This window comes from Salmo salar, chromosome 03 (genome assembly GCF_965601325.2).
Source record: "Salmo salar chromosome 03, fSalSal1, whole genome shotgun sequence".
Lineage (NCBI taxonomy): Eukaryota > Metazoa > Chordata > Actinopteri > Salmoniformes > Salmonidae > Salmo > Salmo salar.
Genome location: NC_138293.1, coordinates 43,797,926 through 43,812,184, shown reverse-complemented (window position 1 = coordinate 43,812,184; position 14,259 = coordinate 43,797,926). Strand labels below are relative to the sequence as shown.

Genomic DNA, 14,259 nt, shown 5'->3' with positions numbered 1-14,259 from the left:
CTGATCAGAGCCTGAAGGTATGGAGGTGCCGTTCCCTTCACAGCTATACAATACCATACCAGATCCCCTAGTACACCAGATGATGATGATCCTCAACATTTAGAGAAAGTTCTTAGTAAGGGAAGCCGGCTGACAGGCCAGGATCACAGGCCATTAATCGAAATCGAGCTGTAACTTCAGATGTGACAAACTGTACACAGATTGTCCATACTCAGGAACACTATGGGGGATGGGTTTGTTTTATCAACTGTCATTTTCAGGAAACCAATTACATTGTATTACTACAATACTGTGTGTGTGTGTGTGCTTTAGGGTGTACTCTTCCCTCTTTTGCTTGTTTATTATAGACAATTCTGAATTAACATGCTAAAAATCTATGGTTTTAATATAGGTAATATAGTAATATTTGTTTAAAACTATGATTTAGCAGTGTTTGCTTAGAGAAAAGGTCCTATCAGTATGTGTGTGTACTAACTGCTTACAGGAAAAGGGTCCTATCAGTGACTTCAAAATAACCTTGTAGTGGAAGGGAGGTGTTGCTTCTGATTAAAAACTAGAACGTCCTCATGTTTCACGGTTAAACACACACGGAGGATCTAACACAATAGTATAAATGAAAGGAAATTAACAACAGAACAGAATGTTCAGTGTTTGCCCAGGTTCTGAGGTAGAGATCTGAGAGGTTTTAAACAGGGCTCTTACTGCTGGGGCTTGGGTCGTGTTCAGTAGGCATGACATGGAAGAAAACAGATGAGAGGTACCAACCGAACTTGTCCAATAAGAAATGTTCATTTTTATTTCCCATTGCTAAACGTTTTGCTATGGTGTGCACTAATGAACACGACCCCATGTACGTGTATGTTGCAAGAGAAAGTCGCAAAGCCTGATGTAGAATAAACCTTTAAATAAATAGTTTGACATTAGTTCACATATTAAAATTATATTTTCAACCATTTCCACTCATGTTGGCTTGGTCTGGTAATTTCTTGGCTAACAGTAGGCACAAAGAGAGGAGGCTCAGCTCAGGCCACATTGGACTACAAAACAGGAGTGGTCAGAAAAATCTGGGTCGGTCTGAGAAATGTAGCTGCACCATACTACTGTAGCAATCAGACCTATAGGATGCCATATCCTTCAAGTTAACATACACACATGTATTGTAAGTACAAGAATGTTTGTGCATTTACTGAAAAGCCGGTGTGTTGGAACTGTACATGTGTTGTGTGTTAGGGCTGGTGCAGAATTGTTTGAATTCATGTAGGATCTTAGTCTTTGGGTATACTGCCCTTGTGTGTTGTTGGTCCAATATGTGTTGATCCGATGTATTGTGAGCATTGCCTTAAATATACATTCTAAGAGACATTTGGTCTATGTCTCAAATGTCACCCTATTCCCTATGTAGTTTACTATTTTTGACTAGGGCCCATAAGGCTTTTGACCATGGTTATTGCTAACCAGGCTGAAATTATGAACAATATGTTTGGTTGGCATAACGACAACATGTATAACGCAGAACGTTCAATGATGCTAGTGATGTCATTTATACAATTCAGTAAAAACATTACAGCTTGTTATTAAATCAAACATTCAATAAATCCCCAAAATGTAATGTTGAAGAAATCCACAAATAAAAAAAAACATTGGAATGCCCAAGTGTTAAAAGCTATTTTAAATAGCACTTAAACTTTTAGCCAAAAAATTAAGACAAAAGTAGTCACAAACAATAACAAAACCTGAGTTAAAGTAGTCACAAACAAGTTAAAACAAACTAACATCAAATATGGCACAAAAAAATGTAAATTACAAAAATGGGACAAAATTGAAATCCCAATAAAATGTCCAACATTTTGACACCTACTGGTTCTATTTCCATTTGTGATTTGGTTATTTCAATGCACTTGAGCATCCTTTACAAAAAAAATCTACTGTTTCAAAAGTACAACAGCAAAGATTTACAGTAGTATCTGCAACACCTTTGGAATCAAAGACGGACAGACACAGGGAGCTAAAAATGTCCTAAGATTCCTTTAACTTGTTTTAGTCTAAATCCAAAATACCACATTTGCAATCTTGTAGATCAGCACTCCTACTCTGAGATGCTTTGTGAATACATACAGTACCAGTCAAAAGTTTGGAAACACCTACTCATTCAAGTTCTTCTTTATTTTTACTATTTTCTACATTGTAGAATAATAGAAGACATCAAAACGATGAAATAACACATATGGAATCATGTAGTAACCAAAACAATTGTTAAACAAATCAAATTATATTTTATATTTGAAACGTTAAAAGTTCTTGACATTTTCTGGATTGACTGACCTTCATGTCTTAAAGTAATGATGGACTGTCATTTCTCTTTGTTTATTCGAGCTGTTGCAATAATATGGCCCTGTCTTTTACCAAATAGGGCCATCTTCTGTATACCACCCCTACCTTGTCACAACACAACTGATTGGCTCAAACCCATTAAGAAGGAAATTAACAAGGCACATCTGTTAATCGAAATGCATTCCAGGTGACTACCACATGAAGCTGGTTGAGAGAATGCCAAAAGTGTGCAAAGCTGTCAAGGCAAAGGGTGGCTACCATTGAAGAATCTCAAATCTATTTTTATTTGTCTAACACTTTTTTTTGGTTAATTCATGATTCCATATGTGTCATTTCATAGTTTGATGTCTTCACAATGTAGAACAGTACAAAATAGTACAAATAAAAACCCTTGAATGAGTAGGTGTGTCCGGACTTGAACTGGTACTGTATATACACTACCGTTCAAAAGTTTGGGGTCACTTAGAAATGTCCTTGTTTCCATGCAAACATACATGAAATGAGTTGCAAAATGAATAGGAAATATAGTCAAGACGTTCACAAGGTTATAAATAATGATTTTTAATTGAAATAATAAGTGTACTTCAAACTTTGCTTTCATCAAAGAATCCTCCATTTGCAGCAATTACAGCCTTGCAGACCTTTGGCATTCTAGTTGTCGATTTGTTGAGGTAATCTGAAGAGATTTCACCCCATCCTTCCTGAAGCACCTCCCACAAGTTGGATTGGCTTGATGGGCACTTCAAGCTGCTCCCACAAAAGCTCAATAGGGTTGAGATCCGGTGACTGTGCTGGCCACCCCATTATAGACAGAATACCAGCTGACTGCTTCTTCCCTAAATAGTTCTTGCATAGTTTGGAGCCGTGCTTTGGGCCATTGTCCTGTTGTAGGAGGAAATTGGTTCCAATTAAGCGCCGTCCACAGGGTATGGCATGGTGTTGCAAAATGGAGTGATAGCCTTCCTTCTTCAAGATCCCTTTTACCCTGTAGAAATCTCCCACTTTACCGCCACCAAAGCACCCCCAGAGCATCAGACCTCCACCATGCTTGACAGATGGCGTCAAGCACTCCTCCAGCAGCTTTTCATTTTTTCTGCGTCTCACGAATGTTCTTCTTTGTGATCTGAACACCTCAAACTTAGATTTGTCTGTCCATAACACTTTTTTCCAATCTTCCTCTGTCCAGTGTTTGTGTTCTTTTTCCAATCTTTTCTTTTTGTTGGCCAGTCTGAGATATGGCTTTTCCTTTGCAACTCTGGCTAGAAGGCCAGCATCCCGGAGTCACCGTTTCACTGTTGACGTTGAGACTGGTGTTGTACGAGATCTTCAGTTTCTTGACGATTTCTCACATGGAATAGCCTTCATTTCTCAGAACAAGAATAGACTGACGAGTTTCAGAAGAAAGTTTTTTGTTTCTGGCCATTTTGAGCCTGTAATTGAAGCCACAAATGCTGATGCTCCAGATACTCAACTAGTCTAAAGAAGGCCAGTTGTATTGCTTCTTTAATCAGAACAACAGTTTTCAGCTGTGCTAACATAACTGCAAAAGGGTTTTCTAATGATCAATTAGCCTTTAAAAATTATACACTTAGATTAGCTAACACAAGGTGCCATTGGAACACAGGAGCGATGGTTGCTGATAATGGGCCTCTGTACGCCTATGTAGATATTCCATAATGACCCCAAACTTTTGAACGGTAGTGTACATATACACTAAACAAAATGTTTCATGAGCTGAAATAAAAGATCCCATAAATGTTCCATATATAGAAAAAGCTTGTTTCTCTCAAATTTTCTGCACAAATGTGTTTACATCCCTGTTAGTGAGCTCCAATAGGAGTGATAGCAACAATTACAGACCCACGTCAGACAACAGTCTTCATACAGGTTGTTGTAATATATTAATATGAAGACAACATCACCAATATTTCCCTGGAATAAAAACTTGAAGCACCACTAGCCTTAAGTGTGTGAACACAGGAAAAAAATACAACCCAAAACCATACTCTGTCCGTCTGTCTGCTATGCTAATGTATGGCAGATAGGTAAACATTGAAAAACGTCTTTCTGACTAATAAAGTGGTCGCTCTCATACACAATTCTCTCAGGAAACTGTCCTATAAAAACGTTATAGGGTTAAGCCTGCACTGTCTCAATGGATAGGTAGCATCTCTTAGATTGATCTAAAGATGTTCTACATTGTCTGCATCCCAAATTCCTTTATAGTGCACTACATTTTGTCAAAGGTAGTGCACTATAAAGGGAATAGGGTGCCATTTGGGACGCATCCAGTAGCTTCTCTCCCAGCTATAGACACACACTGAGGCAGACATGCTTTCCGTTCTTACGTATTAAGACATAAAATCAGACAAGTCACAACAGAAGTTTGTTAGCTTGTAAATTGGCCATTAGAGTAGAGCTCGAGCTGTGGCTACTGTTGACTTTGTTGACTTACTCTCTTCGGACAAAGAACACTGTGGTTATTGCCACAGATTGAGCTGCTTGCCTACAAAGGAAATAGAATCATCGGTTAAATCGCAAATGGCACCATATTCCCTACATTGTGCACTTCTTTTGACCAGAGCCCAAGTGGCTCTATGGCTCTATGGCAGCCTGTACATCACATCCTCCTTTATCCTCTTCCTGTTACTGCTTCTCAGGACTCGCTCAGGACAGAGATCAGCTCAACCAAGTTTCTCCCAACATAACACATACCTCTCCCCAGCGCTACCCATCCTCTATCTCTCTTCCCTTCATCTCCTTCCTCCCTCCCTCAGGGCCTTCGGGAACTCCTTACACCACACTGAGGTGTTCAGACTTCAGAGGACAGCCCACAAAGTTCTCCGACACACACACACACATCTTCTCGGTTCTCAGAAGAAGCCACTCCCTTATCTGGGTACGTGTGTGCAAGAGTGTGTGAATATATATAGAACAGTTTGTTTGTAACGGTTAACTTGTTTGTTCAGGGGGGCAGGTGTAGTGTGTTAATGCCGTCGGGCTGGTGTTATACACAACTGTCGTCCAGTAGTGGCTCCTTGCCCTCTGCCCCGCTACTGGGAGGGCTGTGTGAGTGGCTCTGGGCTACACTGCTGTATTTCTTGTAGCTTCCCGGTCGGACCCCTGGGCCACTGTGCTCTGGGATGAAGAGGGCTACTAACAAGGAGAGTAGTACGGAGCACGCCCCAAACAGGAAGGGAGGGCCAGGGATGATGGATCTCTGTGGAGGGAGAGAGAGAATACATATGTGATTGTTAGTAAATGTGTGAGTTTGTTGCTTTATTCACACTATAGGGCCAACTTGATCTGTACTGCACTGGCCCAGAAATTTTATTTTTTACATTGAACTTTCATCCATTATATGGTGGATAGATAACCAGGCCAGCCCAGTACAGCTCAACTTGTATTGGCCCTATTGTGTGAATTAGGGTTGTGTGTGTGTCTCTCTCTCAAAAGACGGTTATCTATCTTAGTCCTGTCCTTCCTGGTCTCACATTGTCCGTGGAGTTGGCTGAGTGAGCGAGTGTGTATGTGTCCTGTCGTCACTGGTCTCACCTCGTCTGTGGGGTTGGCCATTTTGGGTTTGGGTTCTTTCCCAGGGCTGTCTACTGCGTCCACATCTGTCAGCTCCATGTGGAACAGATAGAAGATGAAACCATAGAATGCTGGGCCCAGACCGTTACACAGACCACGGATACCTGTTATCATCCCCTGGACCACGCCTAGAGACGGACAATGAAGAGGTTACACAATGATCGAACACAGTAAACATACTACAAATTAAGGTGGTCCATTGCAATGAACAAGCTGAACTTTGCATGTACCATCGTGATAACGCTGGTTTACTTAAAATGCTACTAAAACGGGAGATTACATGAACCTGCATGTTAAAGCAAACTTGATTTCAACCAAAAACCCTCAAGGATAAACCAGCAGTTCAGTTGAGGGTCAAGTGATTATAATAACAGACAGCTGCTTCTAGGTTACATTTTCAATTTTCATAAAAAAATATAGATTATAAAGGCCTAACTTAATCACGATTGACTTGATTTAGTTACACATTTGAAATATGGACAGTCCAGGGATATTTTACACCCAATCTTGATAAGTACTGACCATACCACACATTTTTACTTTAAAGACAGTTGTCTGGGTAGCCTAGTGGTTAGAGCGTTGGGCTAGTAACCGAAAGGTTGCAAGATCGAATCCCCGAGCTGACAAGGTAAAAATCTGTCGTTCGAACTGTTTCTAGGCCACTGTTTCTAGGCCGTCAATGAAAATAAGAATTGGTTCTGACTTGCCTAGTTAAATAAAAGGTAAAATAAAAAAATGTAATGGATAAATTACAAAACTAATAAGAGTAGGCTAGATCAACAGTTTTCCATTCGTAAATTGCCACAGTAAACAAGGAAATAAACCTACTTTATTTCAGTTATACGGAATGATTGTCAAATAGATAAAATCGCCCTTAGTCCGCTCAAAAAGTAGGATTAAGTTGTTTCCGATGATAATACCCACCAGAGGGCGAAATTCTTTGAAAGATACTTGATACAGTAGCAAGCAGGATTAAGGTAACAGAGAGCGGTAATGAGGTGACCAATAAAGATTGCAATTGAGATAAGCAGTGCAGGTGAATTTAGCTCATATTGACGGTTTAACGAGAGATCTGCTGGCGATAATCTGGTGGCCATCGATGGTTGCAATAGACCCAAAGGCTTTATAGGGCATTCATAACGCCTTCACAAGAACTAGATGAACGCTTCAGAAACCATTTATAAGCTCACTATTGGGGTTGAAATCTTTAGAGCAGGTAGCTTATACTAAGCATTGTACATTATATAGACAAACATTTAAGATCTGAAAAAGAGGGGGACAATTTCTGATTAGGGCAGCCTTATATTGGTATGTGGTAGTAGTAGCTCACCCTGCTGGTCTGAGTCTGCGTTGCGAGACACGATGGCACTAATAGCTGGGAAGGTGATGCTAGACATGGCCGCTACCGCTCCTGCTGCCCACATCATCCTAACGGGGGAGAGAGAGAGAGAGAGAGAGAGAGAGAGAGAGAGAGAGAAACCACAACTCCATTTTCCCGACCATTTGCACGTGTGTGTGTGTGTGTGTGTGCGACGAGAAACACATTTTTTCCAACTCTGGAGAGGAAGCAGCAGGCAACAAATCAGACTGTACACACACAGTACACTGAAAAGATCATACAGTCAGGAGGTGGAAACATGGAAATCCTCCTCACAGACCGATATCACAGAGACAGGACTAATCTGGCCTGTATTCAACATCTCTTCAATGCATCTATCAGAGTCAACACTAACAACAGTAACCGTCATAAGACAACATTCAGAGCATCAGGACTGCATCAGGATTACTTTCTCTCCCCTGTCCGCTCAGTCCCCTGGTTCAAACCACTAACAGTAGATTAGTGTTAAAGCCAGAACAATAAAGTCAAATCAACTGTCCTCTGCTGACCCCATGATAAAGGATCCTCGCAGTGTGACCTGTTCAGTGCTGTGGATCATTGGGATACACTAGATACAATGCTCTGGTCAGTGAACTGTATTGTTGTTGGTGTTTTGCTGCGCTCTAATGGCCTGACAGGATAGTGCCGTTTAATGCGACACAATATACTTTGTCAACTCATAAAAATTGTATTCCCATTTCATTTCGAGTTGATTAGAAGAAAAGAAAGCAATGTCTACTCACCGTTTGCTGACTGCTCCACAAAAAGTGGTGCTTAAAGGGGTTATTGTGACCAGTATGTTAGGGTAAGGACTGGGTCAAGATTAGTAATAGGGACAGTACATTAAAAGGTAGTTGGTACTGACCATGGTTGTGATCCGAAGCCGTACCAGGCCAGCTGTAATATCTGGAAGCCCAGGCCCAGTAGGATGGTGTTCTTATTCCCTATGGAGCGCATCAGGATCCCGAGAACCACCGTCTGACACAGAGAACACAGCAGGTAATCAATCGATCAATTTATTTATTTATTACAGATATGTCAACAACTCTAGGACTTCCGAAAAGACATCACAACCTAAGTTAAAGAAAACTGTATAACAAGTATCAAAGGTCACCAACCTGAGCCACAATAGAGAGGATGCCCACCACAGCGATGAAGGCTGCAACTGTCTCTGACCTGAACCTTATCACCTGGGGAGAATATACAGTTTAGAGGAGACATACAGTATATACACTGAACAAAAATATAAAACGCAACATGTAAAGTGTTGGTCCTATGCTTCATGAGCTGAAATAAAAGATGCCAAAAATGTCACAAAAATGCCAAAAACGCACAAAAAGCTTATTTCTCTCAAATTGTGTGTGCAAATTTGTTTACATCCCTGTTAGTGAGCATTTCTCCTTTGCTAAAATAATCCATCCATCTGACAGGTGTTGCATATCAAGGAGCTGATTAAACAGCATGATCATTACACAGCTGCACCTTGTGCTGGGGACAACAAAAGAGTCAAAATGTGCCAGTTCTTCCATGGCCTGCATACTCAGACATTTCATCCATAGAGCATGTTTGGGATGCTCTGGATCGATGTGTATGACATGGGACTGTACATTATCATGCTGGTGACAGCGACGGATGAATGGCACTACAATGGGCCTCAGTATCTCGTCACGGTATGTCTGTGCATTCAAATTGCCATCGATAAAATGTAATTGTGTTTGTTGTCCTTAGCTTATGCCGGTCCATACCACAATCCCACCGCCACCATGGGGCCCCTCTGTTCAATGTTGACATCAGCAAATCGTTCGCCCACACAATGCCATAAACGCTGTCTGCCATCTGCCCGGTACAGTTGAAACCGGGATTCATCCGTAAAGAGCACACTTCTCCTGCATGCCAGTGGTCATCGAAGGTGAGCATTTACCCACTGAAGTCAGTTACACGCCTAACTGTAGTCAGGTCAAGACCCTGATGAGGACGACAAGCACACAGATGAGCTTCCCTTTCTGACAGTTTGTACAGAAATTCTTCAGTCGTGCAAACCCACAGTTTCATCAGCTGTCTGGGGTGGCTTGATTACAGGTGGTCTGAGTTTGTGAGGCCGGTTGGACGTACTGCCAAATTCTCTAAAACGACATTGGTGGCGACTTAATGTAGAGAAATGAACATTCATTTCTCTGGCAACAGCTCTGGTGAACATTCCTGCAGTCAGCATGCCAATTGCACTCTCCCTCAAAACTTGAGACATCTGTGGCCTTTAATTTTCCCCAGCACAAGGTGCACCTGTGTAATGATCACACTGTTTAATCAGCTTCTTGATATGCCACACCTGTCAGGTGGATGGATTATCTTGGCAAAGGAGAAATGCTCACTAACAGGGATGTAAACTAATGTATCCGATCTCAACCCAATTGAGATGGTTTGGGATGAGTTGGACCGCAGAGTGAAGGAAAAGCAGCCAACAAGTGCTCAGCATATGACTGTTGCAAAAGCATACCAGGTGAAGCTGGTTGAGAGAATGCCAAGAGTGTGCAAAGCTGTCATCAAGGCAAACAGTGGCTACGTCAAAGAATCTCAAATATATTTTGATTTGTTGAACACCTTTTTGGTTACTACATGATTCCATGTGTGTTATTTCATAGTTTTGATGTCTTCACTATTATTCTACAATGTAGAAAATAGTAAAAATAAATAAAAACCCTTGAATGAGTAGGTGTGTCCAAACTTTTGACTGGTACTGTATGTATGTATGTATGTATGTATGTATGTATGTATGTATGTATGTATGTATGTATGTATGTATGTATGTATGTATGTATGTATGTATGATGTATGACACATATATATGGCAGCTTCATTAAATAGTACCCACTAAACACCAGTCTCAACGTCAAAGTGACTCCGGGATGCTGGCCTTCTAGGCAGAGTTGCAAAGAAAAGTTTTAGAAGAAAGTTCTTTGTTTCTGGCCATTATGAGGCTGTAATCGAACCCACAAATGCTGATGCTCCAGATACTCAACTAGTCCAAAGGCCAGTTGTATTGCTTCTTTAATCAGAACAACAGTTTTCAGCTGTGGTAACATAATTGCAAAAGGGTTTTCTAATGATCAATTAGCCTTTTAAAATGATAAACTTGGATTAGCTAACACAACGTGCCATTGGAACACAGGAGCGATGGTTGCTGATAATGGGCCTCTGTACACCTACGTAGATATTCCATAAAAAATGTGCCGCTTCCAGCTACAGTAGTCATTTACAACATTAACAATGTCTACACTGTATTTCTGATCAATTTGAAGTTATTTTAAAAATGGACATAAAAAAAAAGCGTTTTTCTTTGAAACAAGGACCTTTCTAAGTGACCCCAAACTTTTGAACGTTAGCGTGTGTGTTCGCACACGCGCATGCACACGCGCACACGGTCATTTCCAATACCACATTTACAATGTGCAGGGATTCTGGAGTGATAAGGGTAGAAAGATATGTACAGTGTTACGTTTTACATATTTTTAATAATGAATAAAAAATGAAAAGCTGGAATGTCTTGAGTAAATAACTATTCAACCCCTTTGTTATTGCAAGACTAAATAAGTTCAGGAGTAAAAACGTGCTTAACAAGACACATAATAAGTTGTCAGCAATTTTGATGAGTCGTGCATGGCCACGCAATCGTGGGTGAACAGGGAGTACAGGAGGGGACTAAGCACACACACACCTGTCAGAGTTGCGGTGGTGATGTTGCCTACCCTCACCACCTGGGGTCGGCCTGTCAGGAAGTCCAAGACTAAGTTGCAGAGGGAGGCGTTCAGTCCCAGGTCCTAAGCTTGGTGACGAGCTTGGAGGGATCAATGGTGTTGAACGCTGAGCTGTAGTCAATGAACACCATTCTCACATAGGTATTCCTCTTATCTAGGTGGGTGAAGGCAGTGTGGAGTGCAATTGAGATTGCGTCGTTTATGGATCTGTTGGGGCGGTACACAAATTGGAGTGGGTCTAGGGTGTCTGGGATGATGTGTACCATAACCAGCCTTTCAAAGCACTTCATGATTACATATGTGAGTGCTACAGGGCGGAAGTCCTTGTGCCATGAAGCCTTAGAGTTCTTGGGAACAGGAATGGGACAAGGAGAGGTTGAAAATGACCTGCCCTGCGCATGCTGAGAACGCGCCCTAGATTACTGTTCGGCCCCCTGCCTTGACAGTGCTCACCTGATTAAAGACTTCACTCACATCGACCTCGGAGAGCGAGAACATCCAGTCCTCTGGGTCGGTGGGGGCCATCACGCACAGCGTTTTTATTGTCGAAGCGTGCATAAAATGCATTGAGTTCGTCTGGTAGATCACGGCTGGGTTTTCCTTTGTAATCCGTAATGGACTGTAGCCCCTGTTACAGGTGGTGGGTGTTGAAGCCTGTGTAATATGATTCCACTTTATTCCTATATGGTCCTTTTGCTCGTTTGATGACTCTGCGAAGGCCGCAGCGGGACTTCTTATACTTGTTCCTTCCCTCAGTCATAGCCTTCAAAGTAAATAAGGCATACTTTTATGACTGTTGAATACCAACTATCAATCACTTAGATCATATATTACAGAAATATAGGGGGTAGGGTTGAGACTAGGGGTTGGTTTGGTTCTGGTGAGTACCTGTCTACCTCTAGGAGGAAGTGCCTAGGGGGTAGCAGTGCTTGACTTGGACTGCACTGTTTATATTTACACTTGAGCTAATATTCTATAAGAAGAACAGGAGCTCAAGCAGTAGAACATTTGAGGGGCCGGTACTCAGCTCCGATGAGCTCTTGCCCAATTTGAGGCTTAAGGGTTAGAGGAAGAAGCTAGAGTACTGTTCGCCCTCAGGGAGGTAAGGGGTTAGGTTTAGAGGATGAGGTTAGGAGGTATTTGGGATCAGCACCTGTCTGAGATAGAGGAAGAAGCTGGAGTACTGTCCTGCCTCAGGCAGGTAAGACAGGAACACTGTGATGCAGATGAGAAGCACCGTGGAGTCCTGGCCCACCTTACGCAAAGACTGGAGGGGAGACAAGAGAGAGAGACAAGAAACACAACACATTAGATTCACATTCATTTCATTGCCACACAAACACTGATTGGTTGTCCTGTTCCCAAGAGATGGGGGCTCCCCTCAGGCAGAATAGTATCTAAGAGTACATTCTAGTATACTACAGGTCAGTACTGCGAAGGGGTCTACCTGCTCCAAGGAGATAAGAGCTCCCCAGGAGGTCAAGTACAGTAGTATAATATAGTATAGTCAGTTATAGTACTATAGTATAGCATAGTACTCACAGTGACGGGGTCAGCCTGCTCCCAGGATATGGGTGCTCACCAGGAGGCAGTATAGGACAGTACTATAATATACTGAACCAAAATATAAATGCAACATGCAACAATTTCAAATATTTTACTGAGTTACAGTTCATATAAGGAAATCAGTCAATTGAAATAAATTCATTAGGCTCTAATCTATGGATTTCACATACAGATATGCATATGTCGGTCACCGATACACTACATGACAAAAAGTATGTGGACAGCTGCTCGTCAAACATCTCATTCCAAAATCATGGGGATTAATTACGCTCCTTGCCTATGGAATAGCCTGCAGACTAAACTTAAACTTGAGACTTTTGTCCCCCTTGCCCATTTTAAATATTTATTGGAGGATTTTATTTTTGAATTCCTTGTAACTGTTTCGGGTAATGCAAGTTCTTGTGCTGTTAGGGGAATAACCTATGTGTAAATGTAATCTGTTGCTGTATTTTTTTGTGTTATCTGTGATCGTTTTGTTTGTCTTGTGTAGTTTCTTAATCATTGTACCTAAACTGTATATGTAAACATGTATACGCAGGGCCCAGCTGTAAAAGAGACCTTGGTCTCAGTCTGTGTTCCTTGTTGAAATAAAGGTATAATAATAATAATAATAATAATAATAATAATAATAATAATAATAATAATAATATGGAGTTGGTCCCCCCTTTGCTGCTACAACAGTTTCCACTCTTCTGGGAAGGCTTTCCACTAGATGTTGGAACATTGCTGTGGGGACTTGCTTACAATCAGCCACAAGAGCAATAGGGAGGTCGGGCACTGATTTTGGGCAATTAGACCTGGCTTGCAGTCGGCATTCCAATTAATCTCAAACGTGTTCGTTGGGGTTGAGGTCAGGGCTCTGTGCAGGCCAGTCAAGTTCTTCCACACAGATCTCGACAAACCATTTCCGTATGGACTTTGCTTTGTGCACGGGGGCATTGTTATGCTGAAACAGGAAAGGGACTTCCCAAAACTGTTGCCACAAAGTTGAAAGCACAGAATCGTCTAGAATGTCATTGTATGCTGTAGCGTTAAGATTTCCCTTCACTGGAACTAAGGAGCCTAGCCCAAACCATTAAAACCAGCACCAGACCATTATTGCTCCTCCACCAACCTTTACAGTTAGCACTATGCATTCGGGCAGGTAGCGTTGTTCTGGCATCCGCCTAACCCAGATGTGTCAGTCAGACTGCCAGATGGTGAAGTGTGATTCATTGTTTCCACTTCTCCAGAGTCCAATGGCAGCGAGCTTTACACCACTTCAGCTGACGCAGGGCATTGTGCATGGTGATCTTATGCTTGTGTGCGGCTGCTCCACCATAGAAAACCATTTCATGAAGCTCCCGACGAACAGTTATTGTACTGACCTTGCTTCCAGAGGCAGTTTGGAACTGGGACTGAGCGTTACAACCGAGGACAGACTTTTACGCGCTACGCCGTCCCGTTCTGTGAGTTTGTGTGGCCTACCACTTCACAATAACAGCACTTACAGTTGCCCGGGCCAGCTCTAGCAGGGCAGAAATTTGACTAACTGACTTGTTGGAAAGGTGGCATCCTATGATGGTGCCATGTTGAAAGTCACTGAGCTGTTCAGTAAGGCCATTCTACTGCCAATGTTTGTCTATGGAGATTACATGG

General features: G+C 41.9%; 1 protein-coding gene across 1 annotated transcript in view; it reads right to left on the bottom strand.

The window, feature by feature from the left end:
* Positions 1-1,517: 1,517 nt before the first annotated feature.
* Positions 1,518-14,259, bottom strand: part of LOC106600512 (solute carrier family 71 member 1) — a 32,135-nt gene continuing 19,393 nt past the window's right edge. The window contains exons 7-12 of the mRNA XM_014191922.3: positions 12,209-12,322; positions 8,422-8,493; positions 8,169-8,281; positions 7,256-7,353; positions 5,887-6,053; positions 1,518-5,551 (exon numbers count right to left, since the gene is read on the bottom strand). Coding sequence (XP_014047397.1) covers positions 5,339-5,551; positions 5,887-6,053; positions 7,256-7,353; positions 8,169-8,281; positions 8,422-8,493; positions 12,209-12,322 — 777 coding nt within the window. The 3' untranslated portion in view covers positions 1,518-5,338. The remainder of the gene's footprint in view (positions 5,552-5,886; positions 6,054-7,255; positions 7,354-8,168; positions 8,282-8,421; positions 8,494-12,208; positions 12,323-14,259) is intronic.